Raw genomic sequence first — 24,830 nt, 5'->3', positions numbered from 1 at the left:
TGTTCGTCGTAGAGAATTCTGGAAGGTTCCCCATTTCCGCACAAATTATGCACTGCAGTCTCTTGCTCATAATCTACCTACATTGCTTAACAACATTGCATTGAACCGCATCGATATTCATTGTATAACTAAGAAAACATTGCGTACTTTTTGTGTTGTTAAATTAAGAAAAAAAAATTGTTCTCTAGTGTCGCTGATTTTAAAATTTTATAGGAACATTTTAAATTGTTTGATTTGAATATTGTAAGAAATATTTAGGATTGTTTAAATATGATTGTGTTCCCTGTACATGCAAGGGCACCAGACCCAGTCAAGCTAGCTTCTGTTAGCTTTTTATTCGGTGTCCTCGGCATAATGTTGCTGAAATTAAGTTCAAGTTCAAGTTTAAGAAATCACAGTCCACTCGGTTAGGGTTAGCAGGGACGCCGGTGACAGTCTAGCCTTAAACCTAGTGACTGGGCCCTAAAACGGTTTGCTGCCCCTGGGGTCGAGCGTTTTTTGGAAAGGTGCATAGTGGCGAAGCGATTTGCTCGTTTCTCTAATTGCAAAAAAAAAACAAAACAAAAAAAAACATTCTGGACATTTTTATTCTCGCTCTCCCCTCGCTGCCTGAAAGTTCCTGACCCACTTTTGCACAACGAATGATCTTTCGCTTGATTAGTCTTTACTTCACTAAGGTCATAGTAAAAAAATATAAAAAAAGTTTTAAACCTGGAAAGAAAACTTGCGAACACTAAACCTTTTATTTTTTTCGCAAAAAAATTAAGAGCTACCGCTGGTAAGAGGCAGCAAGTGATTATAACCAGTTTGCTGGTAACCGGTGTTCTGTTCCACATAGTGAAGTAAATCAGCCCCTGGTAATAGTATGAACCGGACTGTTACTAAAACCGGCGTAAAGATGCGGGGTGTTGGTTGGCTGGTTGTGTTCCAGCAGTCCCCGTTTGCATGCTGTAGTTTATAAAAGCCGATTGACTTTCGATTGGTCTCGTAAAAGTTTTCTCTTTCACGAGACCGAAGGCATGTTTGTAAGCGAACACATCTCTGCCAAACATATGTACTCGAGCACAAAAGTAACGTAAACGTAACTTTCGTTAGTTTTGAAAAGTAACGGTAACGGTATATCGTTACGTTTGTAAAAAAGTAACGTCGCTGAATAACGCTTTAATTTTTACCGAACTAACGAGTAACGCTATTTTGTTACTTTTTTTCGGTAACGTCCCCAACACTGGTACAAAGGGCACAACGGGCCTGCTATTGCTACGCGCTAGCGGCACCTCCGATTATTACACAACACGCCATATGAGTGTTGACTCGCAAACAAGATCACGTCGGTCTAATCTTCTTTTTTGGGGAATTAAAGATAAGGATAAAGAAACCTGGGAGGAATCTGAGCGACATGTTACGAAGCACTGCTCCGACTTGCTCAACATCATCATCGACTCAAAAATATTTATCACACACGTCGCCTTGGGGCATCCAAACAACAAAGAAGCCGTCCTGTCATTGTCAAAGTTCGTTCTTTCAAGATGAGAGAAGCCAGTATCTCAATGGCCTATAAACTGAAAGGTTCGGACTTCCCAGTAACCAAAGACTGCGCCTGAAATTTGGTTTCCGTGTAGGAATTTGTTCGACTTTAGTAAATCTCCAGGGAGTCCTTTTAAACTACGGTTCGATAAGCTGCATATTGGTGAGCGAATGTTTGTGTATGATTGAGCCTCACAAAAGGTGAAACAAAGCAGGAGGGACCAAGCACGTTCTTCTGCTGATTGCAATGTAGCATGGAATACGGTGACCGGTGTGAATACTCCCAACACAAAGAACAAATAGCAACTATAGATCTTTCCCCGAACAGTGAACAACCTTAATTTTCTTCTCTTAAACTGTCGTAGCATCAAAAACAAAGTGGATGACTTTGGAGAACTTGTAGATATGGGTAGGTTTAATGTTGCAATAGGGACAGAGACATGGCTTGATGACACGGTCAGAAATACAGACGTTTTTCCATCTGATTATGTTGAATAACGAAGGGACAAAACAAGTTGCCACGAGCTGGTGTGTTTCTGCTTATTTGCAGCAGCGTAGAAAGCGTCGCCATTGATTTTTTCGGAATATTCATTTGGATCCGTCCGGTGTAGAGTGCAGCTAGAGAATAGTAAATTCCCTGTCCTTGGGTCTTTTTGCAGACCACCTGCGTCTAGTGACGAACAATTTCTTTTTCTATCAAACGCTTTGTCATCCATCACTTACGTCTATTTGGCACTACGAGGCGATTTTAATAACGCAGACATTCATGAGCATGGAAGTTTATCACGTACTTCAAACCCATTCGTGCCTTACAAGACGTTTATAAGCTTTGTCTCGAGCTTCGCGGTACATCATCACGTTTCAATTGCTACGCGCGAATGCGCTGGGAGAATTGGCACGCCAGACCTGGCTTTCAGCAGTGAAAGCTCTACTGTAGTATCTGTTTCCACCCTTCCTGGCACTAACAATTATATAGCTGTAATCTAGAAAATAAAATGCCTCATGAGACAAGTAGCACGTACGCCCCCAAGGAACGTTTTTCTTTACAATCAAGGAAACTGCTCAGCAATGGCGGACGATTTTGTGACGTTTTTACCTTTTTTCAAAGATTTCAGTACCCTTGTAAATGTCGAGACACTATAACATACTTTTGAAGAGAAGGTGGAAGCTCTAATTTACACACACATTCCCTCAAAAAGTATTCCTTCCAGGAGACGCAATTGCAGGCCATGGATTAATGAAGAACCACGAATAATCAGAAAGCAAATATGCCCTGGGTATGTTTCAAATACAGAAAAAATAGCAACTCCTGTACTATGGATTGCCTGAAGGAGCTCATAGCACTTCTTACGAATAGGGTGTCGTACGTTAAATCAATGTTTCACAACTCTCGTGATGATCATTTAAAAAATATATTGACGAATTACAAACAAAATAGAGACTCAGGTACTATGGATCACCTAAAGGAGCTCACAGCACTTCTTACAAATAGGGTGTCATATGTTCAACCAATGTTTCACAACTCTCGTGGTGATCAATTAAAAACAAAATACTAACGAATTTCGGAAGTACGTGAAAGGCTGAAAGAAGCCCGCAAAGCTTGCTTTTTCCGGAGAATGGTGACATTTTTCTGCCGGCCGGCAAATCCTTTGGTGCGAAATTTATAGCGCGCTGCATAAAAAAAATAAATAAAAAAAAATAAAATAGGGCCGATCATATGCGGCGCCCGCAGTCGTAATTATATCGATGCATTTGGAAAGATCCTCACCTTGCCGCCAGCGCATTCAAAGGGAGCACAACTCAGCAAATCGGCAAGGAGTGTTTTTCAGCATCCCCGAGCACGGTCACACTAGCGGAATGGCCGCTCGCGGCACCTGCCGTTTGCCTGACACTTAGTGACGCCAAGATCGGTTTTGAACGCGCCAAAACGGCACGGCAGCAAAAAAGCACGCACGTAAACGCATGCTGTTTTGGTGGAGTCGTCTGACTCTACCAAAAATGAAGCCGGTTACTGTCATTTGATTTGATTTGACTGATTGATTGTAGGGTTGCGTGATTTTAGTAATACGGGAGTCTCATTATTTTTTGAGAGCGAGTTCGCTGACCGCCCCAGTAAGGAATAAGGTCACCTGACGTCACTTGTTAATAGAGTATCTAGACTTTAAGGGGGAAGGGGCAAATCTGCTTCACTTACTCGAGTTAACACTAGAGTAATATGAGTCTTTTAGAGGTATCACCACAGAGAGAACTCTGCACAATCCCAAAAAAAGCCACCCCTGACATTTTTTCTTTTTTTTTAGAGTGATAGCTGCAATGAGCGCGTTGCTGACGAGGTTCCTCAGACCAACAACCGCGTAGAAGCAAGGCACCCGAGTATTCAGCCTTCGCTCAAATTTCAACATCCTGACCCGTACCGCCTCATCGAGGCCTCGAAGAACCAAGCAGTGCTACGCCCACCAGAAGATGATCGACGGTCAAAGAGGAGGCACCCCATCAGGTTCAACGCCTCACGCTTTAATCTCGGTAAGACTGCGGAACGTCCTGTCCAAGTATAACACTCTGCTCCTCATCGACACTCTTTTGGGCTGTCGTTTTCTTACTTAATATATCATAGATTGATTAAGGCATAGAACAATTTATTTAGCAGTTCCACTAAATGTGATCTTCATTCTTAACTTAAATGAATAGGGTGCTCAATTTGTATCAGTATAAAACGTTAACGGATTAACAATCAATCAGTCACTAAAAAGACGGCACGATATTTAACTGCATTTGCGTGCAAAAGGTTTTATATTACTGAACATTCAAGAAAAGCTATGAGTAATAATATAAAGTTCTATAACGGTCGGTAATAAAATGCAACGGCAATTCACATGCTGTTCTCAAAACTTTAGAAGGAAGTACTTAATTTAGTCGCGTGCTGCTAATAATCTGTCCTTCGGAGAAAAAAACACCATGCATTTACGTGCGTGCTGTTTTGCTGCTGTGCCGTTTTGTCGTGTGCTTTTTTTGGCAAGTGCTGTTCTGTCGCTCTACTGTTTTGACGCCGTGCTGTTTTGTCGCCGCTGTTTGGGCGCGTGCAGTGTTATTGGCCTCGAGATCGACCTAGAGGTGGCGCTACGGTCGCGCTATCATCATCATCAAAGCGGGGATAGGAGAACGGCCGCCCCATAAGCTCTCCACGTTCGTGCGCGAGACGGCGTATATTCTTGCGTTTATTTTGTCGCATACTGTCGGTGAGAAAACAATTCTAGCGGAAAAGGATGGGGTAATGTTCGGTGCTTCAGTGAAGACCGAATCGTGTTGCCAGCGTGAGGCCTAAATTTATATAATGGCTTCTGTGGGTGCGTCGTCTGCTCTAGGTAGACGTTGGAAAGCATGGATCACCACGACTGATGCCGGTCTGCAGCTGAACTGGAATATTTATGTTAAATATTTGTTTCTTTTAAAATGTATGTGTCGGTTCATCAACATGGGAATTAAAAAAAGACAATAAATTCCAACCAGGTAACATAATACTGGCTGTGAAATCGCAGCTTCTGTTTTTTTTTAACTTCTAGCTTTTGCAGTAATATAAATATTTAGAATGAAGTTAAGTTAGCACTGTATTAAAATTACTATGCTATTGAGTTCCTCTGCCCTTTTACTGTGCCCTAGTGTGGGTAAGTTTTTTGGTGTCTGAACAAATCTACTGTGTTGCGATGAGGAGAGAGTGTCTCATCTAGTTAAGATCTGTAAACTGCACGGTTGGCAGGACAACTGAAACAAGTGAAACAAACTGTTCTATTGTATCTGCCGGGACTGTAATAAACGGGTGCAACCGAGCAACGCAGCAATGTTCCTGTTATTTAATGCTTTTCTCGGTAGTGTGAGTTCACCCCCTTCAATTTTCTTGGTGAGGGCCGCGGATGTCAAGAGGCTAATGCTATACATTCCTGGCTAAATAATGTTGTGTCCAAACACACTATACTAGACGCTGCAACCCCAACAAGCGACGCGCCCCACGACACAGACAGCATCGGCCGCAGTGATACTAATTTAGTGATGAGGGCTAGTGACCTTCACGAGACTTTCCGATCACCCTCCGTCCTCACCTAACGTATATCGGGACTGGGGAGTTCATTGAATAGCTTTCAGACTATTGAAGTAGTGTTTTAATTGCAATGTTTTTTTCCCCGGTTAATTGGAGTCTTGTGTCGGAGAAAATCAACAAGGAGTAAAAAATGCCTGCTTTAATATTTTTGACGTCTTTATTTCTTTTGTGACACTGACTTCCACGGTTAACCCCTCCATCGTACTTTTCATTTCATCGAAGTGTGATCACACTGTTTAAATAATACCTTAAAAAATACTTCATTTTAAAAGGCTTCCCGTGTTCATATTTATGAAGGACTCACAACGTGAAGTTTAGAATGGGAATGCAATATGCCATTTATGGCATAATAAAATCAGTAAAAACATGTGTAGTTTTAACGTCTTTCACGCAATATGACCGACGAGAGATCAACATATGGATTTATTAATTGATTATTCTATTAAAGGATAGCGATCACTCGGGTTAATTTTCAAATCAAACCACAGACACACTCAACATTCAATGCTTTATGAAAGCCACGGTTTGTGCGAGATAGCAAAAATACGTGGGACCAGCGATTATGTACAAACCAACGCACTGAGATTATGGAAGCTTCCGACTTAATAATAATCGCTTTGATGAATTTCCACGCACGGGAAACGATACAACACAACCTTTAGTAAGAAGAAACGGCAAAAAAAACATAAAACATTTAATAAGAAATGTCAAGCTCAGCCTGAAACGGGCTTGCGTCGTCGAGATCCATGCTTCTGAGCGTGCGCCCGTAGCAGACGATGCACGGCGATATCCCCGCTTTCGCGCGTTTCCAATTTCGGCCGCTCGGTGGCGACACGGTTCGATCTCAAAGCGAATAGCCGCGCCGTTTTCTCACTGTGCTGTTTTTTCGCGTGTTGTTTTGTCGTGTGCTGTTTTGACAGTGCTGTTTTGTCGCGTGCTGTTTTGTCGTGTGCTATTCAGTCGCGTTCCTAAGTACAAGGTGTGCCCGCCGTCGGGAGAATGGTCTGTTTCCGGATTTTGTCTGTTGTGCCATCGCAAAGAGTGTGGCAAAGGAGAGGCCACGACAATATTACATAGTGATTTCATGGCAACGCAGAACGTCCACAAGCCGCGCTTTCACTTTCAAAACTAGAGACAGCGGTTTTTGCTACGAGCTCTCCCAGCCAATCCAGCACCAAGGGCGTGCCATGCGACTTCGTGCTCCGCGAGTTGCTAGGGCACACAGAGTGTTCACATGCCATCAGCCCAGGTGTGGCTCCGATGTGGCATGAAGCGTCCGTCTGACAGCTCCGCCATTTTCTAGACGTGCCTGTGTGTGCAGAGTGCCTGAGTCAGCGTGAGCGTACAAGCCACACTCCGTTTTATAGTAAGTACGCAACTGAAAACGAAGCCAAACCCTATAGCTGAGTGTTTCTGTAGCGCAAATCAATGCTCCTATTTCACTAACTTGGCCGAACCCAGAACCGGCTTCGCCTTGCCATTTGAACTCTGCGGCTTCGCACAAACAAAGGACATATGGGGGTGCTCATATTAATGGTGGCACTTTCCATTCATACGGATGCCTCACATATACATACTACAACGCTCGCGCATAATACCAGTAATTCAGTAAGTAGTCTTCACAGCTCCACCCTTCACCCTTCACTTGGTAAGCAAACATTTCAACCATGTCCACTCAGGAACTTAAAAGGATTACAATCAAGTTCCCTTTTTCTCCTGAATGATTTATTTCTAATCTGGTTGCAAAGGGTTGAGGTACCGTATCTCTAAATATGAAGTATTGCATGAGACAGTAATGTGTTGACACAGGCGGAAATCTAGTTTCCGGAAGGAGGCTCCGACTACGTGTGATGCCACTTGTCCGCACTATGTTAGAATATTTTATCGATCTACCCTATATATCTTCCTTGCAAATATGCCAACAGAAGGCAATATAAAGACGTCGTGAGAGAAATTTTGTTGTATTTCTAGCGTTGGTACTTTGTGGAGTTCGGTTGAAAGAAAGTCTTTAAAAAACCTGTTCAAAATATTGCAACGACGTGACTGGATGGGAAGTTGAAAGCGACGTTGAAATGTGGTAGAACTTTTACAGTCAGAAGGAACTTTTTTTAACGGCGGTGAGGCACTGTTCGAACGTACTCGCAATTTTGGGGCTTGGCATTGGTGGTGACAAAATTGGTGGAGCTTTTTATAATGCTACTTTTAATAAAATGCAACTTATTTTAAACCTTAACAATGAAGAGTTTATTGGTTTTGTTGAATACAAGCAGTTACAATATGTGCACTTTTAAAACTTCTGTGTTTAGAAAAAAAGTCTAAGTTAAAACAAAGCAGGATATTTTCTTATTAAATTTGACTTTCGTGAGCGAGGACTTAAGCCTCAGTTTTCAATGGGATATCTCCCTCTAATTGGAACACACAGTCCACTTTTGCATTCGCCGGTCTTGCCGTCTGCCAACTGGAAAGCAAAAACAATTTACGGTAAAACATATTTTAATATCACCACTACGAAAATAGTCTGATTAAGGTTGTACTGGTTCCTAGTTCATGAAACACGGCAAAAACGTTCTTTTCAATTTCGCGATATTTTCGCTCGTCAAACTCACCCGACTGCAAAAATTCTACATCTTTTGTTTCCTCGAAAATGCTAATTCAGCAAAAGGACGGTAATGACAGAAGCGTTGATGCAGCCCTGACATTGAACTATCTAGGCGAATCCCTGCATGTGTCAACGGGTGCTGTGTGTGGCTTTTGAAACAGGTATTTGCTAGTTTATTGATTCGGCAGATTAAAAACGCACAATGCAATTTTTTTTTTTTTACTTTTAAACTGCGTAAGAAAACGTTTCTGAATGAGTCATAGGGAATAACTTGAATGGGGCTTTCTATCGGGAGATTGGGATTGGCTTGAGCGCTTTTGAAAAGTGCCTTGATTGCATTATACATTAATATTTTACCGGACTGTTTTAAACATGGTGTGATCGAACTTGTGCCAACCAAGCTTTTTTGTGTAGAAGTGTTTTGCTTAAAATGTTTCTAAGATTTTTTGTACAAATAACGAGCTGACAACACTCTAAAAGTGCCACTGCGAACATTTATTATTGTTGAAAACAACAGTGAAGGATTCCTAAAGGTCGTCCGAAAAGTTTATTATTCAGAACAACGCATTTCCAGAGAAAACATTCTTTTTTTAAACGCAATTTTTGAAGCCTTTGCCTGAAACAATGGCGTAGATGGGAAAATGGCGCTCTCATTGCATTCTTGTATGACTTCCGAGAAGTGTTGTTTCAAAGTTTTGTCCTTCTCAATAATAATGTCGACCGCAGGCTTGGGCGAGTAAGTTTTTTTGTTTTTTTCAGCTTGTTGGTCAGCTTTTAGGTTTTTTTTTCTTTCGCTGAGCACCGTCACGTGTCCTTTCACCGTGTGAAGATGACGCGTAACTTTTAGTCTAATATATTCTTTTTGTGGTGTGTAATTCAATATCTAATTTCTTTTTTTTTTTATAGACAAAGAGTAAGTCGACATGTTGCAGGCTTTATTGGGTAACGTGATGAAACACCAACGTTCCTGATCAGTCGACAATTGCTCTCTCAAAATTCTGTAGGTTATCCGACACCGAGAAAACAACTCCTAGTCGTCGCTGACTTCCCAGTCGCACCCATCTTTCTCAGTGCCTTTAGTAGCGCTTCAAGGCTCTACCATATTGAGTGTAACAACAAATTAATTAATTATGGTTCATCGAGAGGAAAGAACCTGATCCTGCGGGTAATATAGGTATTCAAAGAATGTGTTTCCGCGGCATTCTTAGGGCTTGTGGCGTACTTTGCAGGTATATTTTTGTTTTTTTCATTTTCACACAAATTGAAACTGAGGGAGAGGAGGAGATGAGAGCATACGGAGACTTTAGAAGCACAGAACTTTGGTCGGAAAGCTACTCCTTAGATTGTCGGGACGCAGTCTTTAACCTGGATGTTCTACAATGTACTTTAACAACGTACTTTCCTATAACTGTAAATGGGATACGCTTTCTGCCGCTTGACTAAGCAGACGTTGTGAAATATGAGTTATTTATCTCGGTCGGATTTCACATGTCTGAAACGGCCGCAATGCCAGTGCAGCATACCGACGTAGAGGTACAAGCTGTAAGCAGCTACTTTTCTCGGAGAATTATACAAATTCGAGTGGTCTATCACGCTCTGGGAGATGTCACAGATTGGTACCCTACCCTCAACAGGCGAGTTACTTTTAGATATATCTAGTCAATCAGTGTTGACCGTAACTCCACCGGTGTGTTGGAAAAATATTTACCTTTATGATTTTTCGTGCACTGAAAACATGTTGGCAATAAATAAAAAAAAAAAAGAAAAAAACGCGAGGCCAGTGCTCTGTGTGTAGTTGGAAACTCTTCAAACGTCGATCGCCGGCATCCAACACTGCGCGTTCGCGTTCTTAAGTTCGTCTCTGGCGCCTACAGTCTTCCTTACCCCGTGAGGTACCGATTGAAAACTAAACTATTTTGACGCGCATTAATGAAAAAAGAAAAGCATTTCGGGCACAGCAGCAGAGTGTAGGTCTCATAATTGTGGGATCGTCGGTGTGATTGATATTGGGGCGAGGTTATGAAAGTGGTTCTTTCTCTTTTATTAATTACTATTTCTTCTAAATGTTGTGTTTCTCTATTGTTTCTACAGAATCTGCTGTAAAGTACGCGTTAAACATTCTCTAACTTTTTCCGTGCCGTTCAGTTACATTTTCCTCGGGGTTCTCAACACTTAACATGTTTTTTGTTGAACGCCAGAAACGACCGATGCCTCAATATCCGGGCTCAAAGTTTTGAGCTTTTGAATTCAACGATGTAATGTTACTTGCAGTTTTTGCTCGCATGTGCAACTTCCGACCTGACAAAAATACTGACAAATGCCTTCGCCTTCTATGCCATCAAATGTAAAATAATGAAGTGGGGAAGAGCACAAATTGTGGCAGGATGACGTGAATTTTTACGGGCTCTTCCTCCCACTACAAGTTTGCTTTTGCTATGAACATTTCTTAGGGATTATGTCATATACTTCTGAAGCGTTTGTAAAAAAAGATCGATGTTGTGGTTTTTCAGTGGCCCTTTAAATCTATTTCATGCAGCCACTAATTACAACTAGATTAGACACTAGCGTCGTCTTCGGTTGCCACAGGAACACTAGAGGCTTGCTTATCTTTGTTTATGTTTATTCATGATCATTTTACCATAAGCCTAAAACGTTGCGTATAATGAGATACCCGACCATCACTCATAACGTGTGCATAAATTTGGTTTTGTAAATATAGTGAAACCTTTAGTCTAGTTATACGGGCGTCGGAAAAATTTCAATGATATATCATAGATGGCGCTAGTGTTCAGGCGTACATTCTCGTCTTAAGCCGTCAAAAGCAATCGGAACTCAGTTCGCCAAAAATAGTCGCAAATATGCGGACCGCTCTTTAACATGGTAGTCCTTAACTACATCTATAATGTATTTAGAACAATTCGCCTGCGCCATCACGGGTACGTGTTTAATAGTACTCACAATGCAGGCACTATAATCCTGGTAGGCCCCGAAGAAATATCCAGACTTTCCATATGGAGTATTTTTCTTGCAGATATGCATGCATTTTCCCACGGGATACGGCTGAAAAATGTAAGTTACAAAGCTGCATGAATCAGTATTTATAAAAAAACAAGTAACATTTCCTTACTGGCATGGGTGGTATAGACATAGAGGATGTTTCTGCTAAATGGCGCAAAGATGTAAAAGGAGCTACTGCACTCTACATGTTTTGAACAAAGGCAGTATTGTTCACAGCCCTATTGAGTTAGTCAATATATTTTGCATAAGCTCAAGTGGCTAATTAACAAATATTAATAAGCTAACTTTTTAAACTGTAATCGGTACGCCAACCTCCAATGCAAAAGTTGTAGAGCGCGTTAAAGAACACCCCATAGTGTCGTATTTTTTTAGGGTAGCCTTTGTTTGTGTGATATTTTGTAGCTTTGAAAAAGATGCAGAGGTTTTTAGAAAAAAAGCTCCAGCTGCCCCCGCGAGAATCACAAGGTTTAAAGGGCGCTCGAAAAAGTAGATAGTACACCATGGCTTCGGCACCACGCCACAACGGCACAGCGCCAATACAGCACGCATCTAATCAGGACGCGGCGGAACAGCGCGTCGTCAAAACAGCAGAGCCACAACCGAGCACGTCCCAAAACAGTACGCGATGAAACAGCACGGACGGAAACATGTGGTGGTTTTTTTTCGCCGTGGGACACTTTATTAGCAGCACACACCTAAAGTAAGTATTCCCTGTTAACCTGTTCGGCAGAATATCTGTGTTGTCGTTACATTTGATTATCTACAATTTTAGGACTTTATATCATTACTGCGCCTTATCGTTTTATTGCCTATTCATATTTTGCATCCATGTTCAGTAATAAAAATAACTACTCACAGCAAGCCGATCATACTCAATTTGTTGCCGTTCTTTTAATGACTGACTGATTGGTAATTCGTTAACGTTTTATATCGTACAAATTCAACACCCTATGGAAGAAGGAAGAGCATGATTGTCGAGTATAGAGGAACTGCTAAAGAAATGTTTTTTTTTGCCATAAACTCTCATTCTTCATATAGCTTACATGCAGTAAGAAAATTCGCTGCAGAAACCACTATTGTTTGTTGTCTATGAAATACGATAACATCCATCGTGAGACTCACGACACAGCTCACAGCGAATACGACGACGCAATATTACAGTAAACACTTCATTTAATGAATATCTTACGACGCAATCATTGACATCAGCGCGACTGCAGCGCACCCCTTCGAAATTGAATGATCGCTTCTTCTCTGTCTAATCGTGTCATCTTCTGTCTTTGTGTAATCGGTTAATGTTCAAGCTGTTTCCACAGCACCAGTGCACCTTCGTATGGGTTTCTTGTCATGACTCTCTTTAATCGTTTAATGTTTAAACTGTTTCACCACCATCATTGAACATGTACCAAATAGCTCAACTGAAACCGATAATTGCCTCGTAGCTTGGGCGCAAATGTGAATGTGTGCGCACTGCCGCTCCTTGTGTGCGCGGGGCAGGTTTGTCTGCTTGCTAGAACGACGTCAAGGACCAAGTCCAGGGCTATCTCTAAGACGACCTCTAGAGCGATTTCAAGGACGACCTCCGAGACGATCTCTAGGAAGACATCTAGGACGACCTCAGGACGACATTGAAGATGATGTCGAGGACGACGTCCTTATACAGGCGGCGCCTGGGTATATGAACGTTGTGCTTATGCTGACGTCCCGCGTATGGCGCCGCGCATACGCACGGCGCATTCGAGGCCAGAAAGCGTATTGCGAAAACCGGTCAAGTATCTAAAGAATGGTATTTGATTGAAAGCGACAGCGCAAAAGAGTGTCAATAAGGGGCGGTATCATACTGGAACAGGACGTTAAGTATTCTGCGAGATTCTCGCGTATGGCTTCAAACCCATGGGGTAGATCCTCTTTGGCTGGTAATCATCTGCTGGGTGAGGCTTTGTCCTGTCTTTAAGGTCGAGTTACAGTAAATTCGTCAATTGTGATTTTCATTCTTCCTTTGAGTAAATAGAGTGCCGCATTTGCACGATATAAAACGTAAACGGATTAACAATTCATCACACAGTAAACGACGGCAAGAAATCCAGCTTCATTAGATTGCGGTGGGAAGGTTTCAAATGACCGAACATTGAATAAAAGGTAAAGGTGTAGGTAATAAAATATAACGGCGCAGGGTCTTAATGTCAAGCGACATACTGGTAGGAAACAACATATAATCTGTTCGGCAGGACACATATCCCGTCGAACACTTTAGCAGCAAGAACTTAAACATGTCGCCTGCTGCTGCTGCTGCTGCTAATAATAATAATAAAAATAATGGTTTATTTTCCAGTGCCCACAAACAACCTAGCGGTCAAGAGTGTGTTACACAAACATGACTGAAGTATTATACATATAAGACAAAAATACAAATAAAAAAAAAACAAAAAAACTAACGACAAACACAAGCAAAAAAAAAAAAAGAAAAAAACTAGGCCTAGGCTTGCTTAAGGGAATTGCATCCATTCGCGTAATTGTTGCATAAAATCCTGATGTGTACTAAAAATATCAAATTTATTAAGATGTGCAATATTAAAATCAAATTGAATCCTCAGAAGAGGTGACACAGGTGATGTACAGGAGGGGTAAAAAGTTGATTTGTTCCTAGTAATTCGGGGCGGAACATGAATGTTAATAAACTGCAATAAGTGCGTCGAGTTTACCTCACCATGTACAACGTTGTATAAAAAAAACATAAAATCACGGTACTGTCTTCTCACAGTCAGTTTGTGCAATAGAAACCTGTGAAGCAATGATTCGTAGTGCTAGAAACACGCCCTTTCAATATACCTATCATAGACAATTCTAATCATTCGCTTCTGAACATTTTCAATCGTGATAGCTTGCGAAATGGTCAGTGAATTCCAAACCACAGAGCAAAAGTCTAACCGTGATTTGACCATAGACTTGTACAAATGCAACAAACATGATAGGGCAGAAACTTTTCGACATAAACGTGAAATCATACCTAATATTCTTAGCAGTGCATTTACAGGTGTAAAAACGTGATTATTAAAACAAAATGTGCCGTCAGGACAGACGGCAAGACTTCTGATAACGATACGGGGGAAATCAGGACGTCACCAACAGTGTACGCAAAGAAAATTCTCTCGCCCTTTCTAAATAGCACCATAGATCTAGTTTTTTTGTGGGTTCAGTGACAAACAGTTTTCGGTACACCATGTAAAAACAGAGTCTACATCAACTGGAAGACTGGAACAATCAGATACTGGCTGCACACGTATAAAAAGGCCCAACTTCATCAGCAAAAAGAAGAATTACGGCATCCTTAACGCACCGAAAAATGTCATTTATAAACAAAATAAATAACCTGCGTCCCAGAATTGAGGCCTGTGGCACACTGGAACTCGAAATAAACGCATCGGAGTAGCTACCGTTAACACGAACCGAATTGCGGCGATGACCAGGATAGTTTCAAGACCAGGCGCAGAAGTGCGGGCAAGCTTGTGTAACAATAAGTTGTGATTAAACCGGCCGAAGGCTTTCGACATTTCAAAGAAAATCCCGTCAACCTGACCTCTTCCGGAAGCCACTGGAGCGCAGTATTTAAAAAATGAGCATAAATTTGATTCTACGGACTCAAAAAACCGTGCTGGAATTCGGATATTTTTCTGCTCAAGTAAAAGTAAATCAGCTTGTGCACTTCTTTTTCGAAAACCTTCGCGAAGCCGCATAACAACGAAACAGGACGGTAATTATTAACTAAAGTAGAATCACCAGCTTCAAAAAGCAGGAACAACTACCGAGTATTTCCAGAGCTCAGGAAACGTAGCCTGAGTTAGACACAGGTTAAAAATACACTTCAACACAGGTACCAAAAGAGAGGAAAAATTTTTCATAAATAAACTAGATATGAAATCAATACCGGTGGATAATTTAGGTGTAAGTTTACTTATGGCTTCTAAAATGTCATCATCGTCAACGTTAAAAGTAGGCAGAAGGTCCCCACACTGGATACCAGCGTCACTAAAAGCGCTATTTTGTTGTGCCGGCGAATAACAAGAACTAAAAAATCAGCAAAACGATTTGCAATTTCTTCTGGCACACAGTGATAACCAGCATCATCACAAAGAAAGATATTTGGTCGATTTTCCCGCAAGTGTTGCCTAGTGAAGCGCCAGAACGTATTAGGATTTTTAGGCGCACCATGTTCAATGCCATTTAAGCAGTCTTGGATAAGTTACTTTTAAAAAGTAATTCGTCACAGTTACAGTTACTTTAAGTAAAAAAGTAGCGAATTTACCGTTACAGTTACCGCAACAAAAAAGTAACTCGTTACAGTTACAGTTACTTTTAAAAGTAACGACGTTTTTTTTTCACTTACTCTCCTATAACGCTAAAAATTTATGAAACACTAGAAAACGCCCCTCACCAAGTTTTATTGCATAAAATTAAAAAAGCATGCTTTTTAGTTCATATTGCAACTTAGCAGCAGTTGCTTGCTTTTCGGAAATAGTGGCTGAAAGTTTCCCTCGTTTGATGGCGAGCACGTCCCTGCCCTTGCTGAACGGGCCCCGCGCAACCAGAGCAACAAGCAAACCCCGCGCAAACAGCAGTAAATTTTTCCTCGACTGTTGCACCATGCCGGATTAGTGGCGTGAATCGAAATACGAAACTTGCGCAGTGCGAAGTAGTGGCGCTAATCAAAATACGAAACATTCGCAGTGCCCTCCGTGTGTATTGTTTTTTCATGGTTGATTCACCCGAATAAAAAGCGTTTGCCCAGATAAAAAAAGAACAACCGCAACGAAGATAGGGCTTTAAGATATACTAAGAAGTAACTGTTCTGCCACAATGTACGAACGCGTGCAAAACATAACTAGATTTTTTTTTATCACATCTACACGTGGCTATATTCGAGTCGTGACTCGCGAGGAAGAACGTGTTCACAAGTTTGTTCAAGGCCAACTTGACACTCGCATTGCCAAAACAGGCAATTTGGAAAGTGCAAGAAATAGCTAGATTGTACTCGTTCAATGATATATTATTCGTAAAAAAACTGGGAAGCAACGACAAAAGTAACGCCGTTACTTTTATCGTTATTTCGGAAAAAAGTAATAGAACTACAGTTACAAGTTACATTTTTAAAAAGAAACTCGTTACAGTTACAAGTTACCAAAAAAGAAACGAAGTTACAGTACGCGTTACTAGTAACGCGGTACTACCCAAGACTGCATTTAAGTACAGCCGGTTGTCTTGTTCGTAAAGTGTTTTGACTACACAACGATATATACCGAACATTTGATACCATATCTGCAATCCTGATTTCTGAAACATGCCATGATAATGTAGTTTCTTTCGGGATGCAATTTTTAAATCTTTTGAAAACCAACTCGGATGATGGGAGGAGCGCGCCAGTTGTTTCGGGATAAATACCTCGAGTGCGCCTCTGGCAACTGAGGTCATTTTAATTGTAGCCGAGTCAACTCCATTATCTTTAAAGACATCTAACCAATCATATTGCTCCAGGTATCGGTACAGTCCAAGATAATTGCCACGGGAATACGAGTGTTCAATCGAATTACTCTTTACTCTTTGCCTGCACGATATGCAGAATTTCATAGTAAAAGGAGGGTGATAAGTATCAACTGGCACTAAAGAGTTAAAAGCGCGAGTCGGAATCTCAAGCGGGGTGTTCAATAAACACAGGTTAAGTAGATCTCCGCAATAATTCAAAAATGTGTTACACTGACAAAATTTAGAAAGCTTAAAAGTGACAGTAGCCAGTAAGCCTTTTTAGAAGTCACGCTTGCCGTAATAGAAACGGTACCCGCTGCCCAGTCAATCGCCGGCAAATTAAAGAAGCCATATATCTGGACGCGATACTTAGCAAAATCTACCGTTTTCTGAAGTCATTCGAAGTGTTCAATGAACGCTGCGTCAACACACAAAGGAGGGAAATAGTAATTGCCAACTAAATAGTTGTAACCATCACTCGCTGGAATCTCAACCCAGACACACTCCGCATAAAATTCCAGATACACCCTCCGGTGGGGTTGAACTACACACTTGACTGCAATAAGCACACTACCCCCAAAGTCATGCCTGTTATATCGTAGTCTCTATCCTGACGATGCACAGAATAACCCGAGGGAAATAACTATTATCAGAAATGCCGGCGCAGAGCCAAGTCTCCGGTAAACAAACTCGATCAACTCAGCTTGACAGAATATTCGACATAAACTCGGAAGACATCGAACGCATACCACGCATATTCTGGTAGTACACTTCGGGCGTTTTAAACATTTTCAGCTGCTAAAGGCTCATCCACAAAGACTCAAAATCTGCCCAGCCTGCCAAAAAAAAAAAAAAAACGGGTGAAAGATTGAGCCTTCTGGCCATAACTCCGGCTTATACAAAATGTTGAACACTGACTGGTCACCAGAGAGGTGAAACGACGCGTACAAATCAAATTTTGGCTTTAGTTCGGTAACAATCACCGGTTTGCTGGCTAAAAAGGGGGCCACAGAACTCTCAATGTCTGCCACAGACGCACGAGGGTCCAGCCTGGACACAAAAAGCGCCTTTGCGACCTCTTTGCGAGGGCTGCAAGTACCTTGTCGGATTTCGCCGCCCCACTTGACGCTGGAGTTCGCCGTTTCCGCTGTGTGAAGCCGTCGTCGTCAATTCAAGAACCAGCCGGACAGGCTTCATGTATTTCCCCAGTCGCCCCTGTAGGAGCAGAAAGGAGCATCGCAGTCCGCCCAAGTGGTGGGCGACTCAACGGCTGCTTCCGTGATCTCAGTGGATTGTCTCACCTCCCTGAAGGTCAATGGCTGCTTTCCTGGCACGGACGTCGAGGGCAGCTCTCCCGGCACAGACGCAAAGGATGCCGCTGCTGCGGCGTACGTTCTTAGAGGTCTCGTAGCCAAAGGCAGATGTTCGAAACTTCTCTTGTTGAGCAAGCTGATTTCCGAGCGCATAAAGTTGTTCTCAACCTTGAGGCTCTTCGCCTCCGCAGTCAAGACGTCAAACTTGGTGGCCATAGCATTTAGAAGATGGACAAAGTCAGTTGAGGCCGGCGGCGTCGACTCAGATGCCGTATTTTCCGTAGGTTTACGTAATCGCAATATATCGGCCCCGTCATGGCTGTCGCTGTCGAGCCGCTCGTCCCACGAAGATCCTCGGCATCTAAAGCATTCGTAGCATTTATAAGCACTTTTGCCTTTTTGCATTAGAAATTGGTACTCGCCTTTACCAACGACGATACATTTGCAAAGGTGACGCTTATTGCAAGTTCCCGAACAAAGCAGAAATCGTTGCATACCATAAGAACGCTCGGAGCACGTACCACACACGTCTGTCGGCATCGTTATCAGGAGCTTGAATGAGCTCTTGATAACGATATAATAATGTGTCGATCAGCAAAAAGCTGCCTGCAATTACGTGCGTGCTGTTTTTGCGCGTACTCTTCTTTCACTCTGCTTTTTTGTTGCTCTGCTGTTTTGACGCCGTGCTCTTTTGTCGCGTCAGTGTTGTTGCTGCGCTGTTTTGACGCGGTGGTTTTTTGACACGTCCTTTTTTGATCGCGCTGTTTTGTAGCGTGCTATTTTGTCCACTGCTGTTCTGTCGCGTTCCCAAAGGCCACTTTGGTGTTTCAAGCTTTCGCTGTCCTTGTCAAGCTAGGACGCCGGCTGGCAGAACTTGAATCCGAAGTTGCGTTTTTTGGCCTTTGCTTATGGAAGAAATTCGTCCACCCGGAGCTCTTCAGGGATCTATCGTCACCGGCAATTCCCTGGACCACCAAACAGAAAATCTACAGAATGTGCAGGGACAGTAGGCCTCAAAAGATTCTGGAGATCCGCAACGCAAGTGAGAGACTCTGAACTCTACTCCCCGGGACGTATTTTCGACGCCACAGGGACTTTCAACACTGGAGCAACGTCAGGAGGGCCCACTTCAACCGGCTTTGGGATGCTAGGCGGAGACACGTTTTGGACAGCATCTAGAGGCAGAACGCCTACGGCATTAGACTTTGTAATGTGTTGCATGGAACTCACAATTCGCAGGACAGTCGAATACTCATTGATCAAACGTATGTAGATGACTGTTGGAGCGTATCGTTTGGCAATCTTGTCAACCCTTATGAAGCACCAGTGTCCCGGACAACTGAAAAATTGTTGGGTAGGGGGCCTGAATTTTGTGTAAATATGAGACCATCTAGGGTTTGATGTCTTTTCCTCAATTCAGTCGGTAGCAAGAATGGTCAAACATGAAGAAAATGCAGCCTTCATAGATTAGACGGTTGAACGGTTGGATGGAATTATGGGCAGGGATTACCCGGGAGGAAAAAAGGAACTTCGGCCAGATAAAAGTGTCAAAAAAAATTTAAAGTAAGTCGTTGGAATTAGCGCCAACAGACAAAAGGGGGAGGTTGCGGTCTTATCCCGATCAGTCCTCGAGAACCAGGCAAAAGAAGCGCTGGGTTCTCTCTTCTGTGAATCGGGAGGAGACGTTGGGAAGTATAGGAAAATTATTTCAAAGGTCCTGAAGACAGAGGATTTCGAGGGTATGGCTAAGCGTGAAGGGTTCAAGGCGCTCAACCATAAGCTTAAAGTTCTTCCTTAAAGACCATAAGCCGGAGCTTCCGTCTCGAACGATCGTAAATGAGAATCGAACATGGCAAAAAGTGGTGTCCAAGTTTCTTCAATAAGGTTTAGAGTTCGTTCCTTTCGAAAATTCACTCTCACTAAAAAACACGAACGAATTGATTGGCATCTTGGACGTGCACCCAGTGCTCAAGCTTATCTATGGATATCAAGGATTTATACTATTTGTTAGGGAGTGATTGACTAATGAAGAGATTGAAGCAGGCACTGAAGCTCAACTTAGTGAAGTTTGAATCAGGATCGGGCATCTCTATAGACAGTGTTTTGACAATTTTGGATTCGTATCTGCGTTCTACGATTGTGAAATATGGGGGCAAGATGCACTTTCAGAAACAGGGTGTGCATGGGTTTGTCTCTGGCACCGATACTGGCAGAGATCTATTTGAATTCGTTGGACTCCGCCGTGGTTAATGTTCTGAAAGGAGTACCCTCGGAGAGCTATGTGGTAAAGCGGTATGCCGATGACATTGTGGTATGTTCGTTTTGGAACGGAGTAGCGGAGATGGTGGAAGGTTTAATAAGAAAGTCAGATCCTGCATTGCGTTTCACCGGGGAGCAACCAGAGAAAGATGGATTGCAATATTTGGACTTACGAATTTATGTAGGGGGAGGTTTGTGCTGGGAGTATGGAAAAAAACAATCCGAAACCTGTTCTTCCAAGAACAAGTCGTCATTCAAAAACTGTGAAATTGCGAGTGGTAAGGTCACTGATCAAGAACGCATTGAACAGGTCCTGGATCCATTACTAGCAAACTCAGTGAAAGGGCAGTTTGAAAGGCTATGTAACGCGGGGTACAAGGAAGGCTACATCAGTAGGCAAGTAGCTCTAATTTCAAGAAAGGGTAAAATGGGATAAAAGATTAAGGATTAAGATATCGCACAAAGTAAAGGCATTTGCGAAGAAGTTTGGAGTCGACGTTGTGTTTGGCACGGATTTCAAGTTATGCAACCTAACCCCTTTTTTACAGAGAAGAAATGGTGCCAAAAAGCACATAGGGAAAACTCTGTTCGATGTGAGAGTGGGGTGGTTTATAAAATCCTTCTGGAGTGTTGATTCAAATACGTGGGTCAAACCTCCAGATGTCTAAACAAACGATTAACAGAGCACGAACGTAATTTCAAAATCAAAGCTCCGAACTTAGAAATAGCAAGACATGCTCAGGAGTGCAATATTTGTACGATTCATAGGTCAGAAATGGACGTCGTGCACAAGGAATTTAATGTCAAGAAAAGGGTAGTAAGAGAGAGTCCGAATAAAAACGATGGGCAGTTGTATAAGCCAGGCGTCACTGCAGCTCAGTCGCGCATCCAAAGCCTTCCTGCGACTTTATATTTTGGTCGTTTGCTCTTTTGTTTTTAAAGGGGGAGACGGAGGGCAAGAAATGGTGTGAACCGTGTTTGTCAGTCTGAATCAGGTGTTAGGTGGCGGCAAGTTGATCTTTTGTGTGTTTCCCCCTGTTCAAGTCGCTCTTTTCCTTGCCCTTTTGGGGGATAAGTGTGTCGCCTATAAATGTGTTCTTATTTGTTTGTGTGTGTGTGTGTGTGTCTGCGGTTTAAGTTTGAAAAAGGAAGTTTGTGTCCTTGGAGAGCGAAGGCTGCGTGTGCGGGGGCTAACGACCTTCGGAGGGGGGTATATAAGAGAGGGAACTGAATAAAAGTTTTAGCTGTGTTTGAGACGTTGTCTTCTTATCACTTTGCCTTTCTCTCACACGTTTTGATGCTTCACAGTTTTATCGCCCCTGTCTCGGGTAATTAAAAAAAAACAAAACAATGATAAGTTTTTTAACGCGATAAACATTTCCTGTATAAGAGGGTGGGCGCACAACTTAATTTTTTTTTTAAACTTTCTCAACAGGACTGGAACAATTCTGCAATGGTTCGACTCGTCTATTGACCATAATTTTTTATTCATTGGTAGAAATTAGCTCAAAACCTCTACATATGTTTTCAAAAGAAAATGGTTTTCACAAATTAATTTACTTAGCTTTTCTGCTACACGGCTGAGTTTCCAGGTCACTTAATATATAGAATATGGCATTTGCTTTGTAAATTATAACTGAGATGTGGTGCTTAGACAACTAACTGTATTAATATGTGAAGTGAGTTTAAAACAAAAACGTTTCTATTATACTTATGATGTGTTTTAGGTTTCATTAGCATATATTTGTTTCGTAACTCACGCTTGATTTGATGTTGCAATCATGAAACTGGCGTTGCGTCTCGGGGAGAGTGCTCCATACTTCTTCAATGTTCGCTGTCGCAATGAAAATGTGTAAAACATCAGTTTTGCGCATAATTGGGTACAATTACAGAAGCCTAAAACACTTTACTTTATAATGAATGTCTTAAAAAATTTAGTAAAAACATCATGTTGTAAGAACACGGGAATTGAAATGTAAATTGGTAGCATTTTACGTATAATCTTGCCAATATAAAACGTCGTGTGTTCTTTTAAGTAGTTGGGCTAGTGAAACACACTCTAATAAACGTTTTGTTTTGGACATAACTATATTTTATTAAACAAAATCCTCAGTTCTTTATGATCCATTTAATGGAGGTAATTTTGTTCGAGGGGGAAATTAGAGTTACTAACGTAAGCAATTAAAACGGAATAAGAATTCTTTCTTTGTAATTTGATAAGAAAAATCGAAATATTTTCGACTATAGAAAATTCAATAGTGGTATGCTTGTGTATGAAAGGTTACACAAATAGGACCCAAAGCTTATGCTGCCTTGGACAACATACGTATTCAGCAGGATCAACTAAGTTACCAGAAATTGAGCAGTCCTGGGTTAATTAACCGTACAGTCACAGCAATAGCTGCGAGACGTCACAGAGAAGTCGCCAGGCATTAGCGTCGTGTTCATGCACAGTGGGGCAGTGGGGTGCGTGAGCAAAAGCGTTCGAAACAAAATAGACATTTGTTTTGGTCCGAGCGCTTTTGTTTTGTTCCATTTTCTACCGAATCTTTTTTTGCTTGCGCCTCCTGGCACTAGCTCTTGGCATTGACAGTGATAAGACGGCGTTTTGTTATACGATATATTTTTTTCAGAGAGCGGGTTAAGTGGGCATTGGATTCTACAAATACGTTAAGTCTAGAGGGGGCCATTAAAGCTGTGGCGTGGCTTAGTGGTAACGGTCCTGCTTCACACGCCGATAATTCTAGTGGGCGGGGGGCAGTTTTCTTTTTTTAATTGACAGCATCGACGCCGCTCGTCCTACATCTCCATTTACAATATCAACAACGACAACTACTACGACACCAGCAACGGAAGTCATTTCCAGTTGTGAGAAGAGCCCATAACAGCCATCGCTGAGAAAACACTACCAATATTCCTCGAAAACGTTTGCCGCATTACGGGTTTACGAAATCAGAAGTCATCTCCTCCACTGACACGCCACTGCATCTTTCTGCATCATGCGTCTTTCATTATGGCTCAGCGTAAGTCACGTCATTTTTACAAAAATGCCATATTTGACGCTCTGTCCACGAGCTCATAGATGGTCCAAATCTTGAAGTTCCGACAATTCCTCCAAATAAACCCTTCGGTGGCCTGTTTAAGGTGGCAATGATACGCAATTGTATTATATATCGTTTTTTTTGTCTGCAGATAACAGCAGATAGTTATTAGAGATTCTCAAAGAGAACTTTAGAGATCAGCAACCACTTATTAGGTTATATATCTTTGGAAAGTTTACTTGTCCAATTCTAGCATTATGCACCAATGCAGCTTAACTAAAACAATTATCCTGATGCTGTGTTGAAATCCAATAGCGCTTTGTAACCGATATTCTATTGGAGCAGCAGGCTTAACTGGAGTGAGATTGGCGTAATGTAAACATATTTGACATAAGATTTCTTACTTCCTCGAAGATAAATGTCATGAGTATATCTAAACAAATATTATTCCGGGTCCAATGTTGTATGAAATGAAATGCGCAACACCTGAACTTAGTTTTCCTGTGTAACACATCTACGACTATCGATGTGACCTTCAGGAAGACGCATAGTTATTGTGGACATATTAGTTAAGGTTAATACCGTGCCAGGAACCATGGCGACAGTGCGGCAGCCTTGTGATTCAGTGCGCCAGCTACACATATTACCTTCTTTTTGAACTTTAGAACGCTACGATCAAATACAGCTGATTAGACTAAATTGACACTGTAGGCTAATTGCTTCACCACAAGAAAGGGTAAATACGTTGCACATCAAGACGAAGACGGAGAGAAGAACACACAACGAGCGCTTGTCTTGTCTTCTCTCCCTTTTCTTTCTGAGTGCTGTACTTACCTCACCTAGAAGATTATTAGCTCGACGTGGAATGTGAAAAAGTGCACAACGGAATGATACGTGCAGTCAACACTTAAGTAAAGAAAGTGAAAGCCGTTTACAACTCCCTGTAACACCGAATTAGAGCGCAGCTCTTGAGGAGGAGGAGGAGGGAAGGGTACTGGGGGGTGAAGTGACCGGGGGGGGGGGGTCACGTGACCTTGGGGGTCACGTGACGATGCCGATGATGTCATCAGTGACGATGATAATGCGGACTCCGATGACATCATCAACGACGATGACGATGACGATGCGGATGCCGGTGACGTCATCAGTGACGTCACTGATGACGTCATTTGTGATGATGATGATGACGATGCGGATGCCGGTGACGTCATCAGTGACGTCCCTGATGACGCCATCAGCGATGATGACGATGACGATGCGGATGCCGGTGACGTCATCAGTGACATCAGTGATGACGTCATCAGCGATGATGACGATGACGATGCGGATGCCGGTGAGGTAATCAGTGACGTCACTGACGACGTCATCAGTGATGATGACGATGACGATGCGGATGCCGGTGACGCCATCAGTGACGATGACGTCATCGGGGAGGTCATGTGACCTCGGCGGGGGGTCACGTGACC

General features: G+C 42.2%; 1 protein-coding gene across 1 annotated transcript in view; it reads right to left on the bottom strand.

Moving 5' to 3' along the window:
* Positions 1–7,912: 7,912 nt before the first annotated feature.
* The window catches only part of LOC115317441, a 32,371-nt gene continuing 15,453 nt past the window's right edge, over positions 7,913–24,830 (bottom strand). The window contains exons 5-7 of the mRNA XM_042290493.1: positions 22,084–22,157; positions 11,171–11,276; positions 7,913–8,068 (exon numbers count right to left, since the gene is read on the bottom strand). Coding sequence (XP_042146427.1) covers positions 7,998–8,068; positions 11,171–11,276; positions 22,084–22,157 — 251 coding nt within the window. The 3' untranslated portion in view covers positions 7,913–7,997. The remainder of the gene's footprint in view (positions 8,069–11,170; positions 11,277–22,083; positions 22,158–24,830) is intronic.

The sequence above is a fragment of the Ixodes scapularis genome, unplaced genomic scaffold (genome assembly GCF_016920785.2).
Source record: "Ixodes scapularis isolate PalLabHiFi unplaced genomic scaffold, ASM1692078v2 PGA_scaffold1__304_contigs__length_218370807, whole genome shotgun sequence".
Classification (NCBI taxonomy): domain Eukaryota; kingdom Metazoa; phylum Arthropoda; class Arachnida; order Ixodida; family Ixodidae; genus Ixodes; species Ixodes scapularis.
Note: the sequence above shows the minus strand (reverse complement) of the source record. Positions and strands in the feature narration are given on the sequence as shown.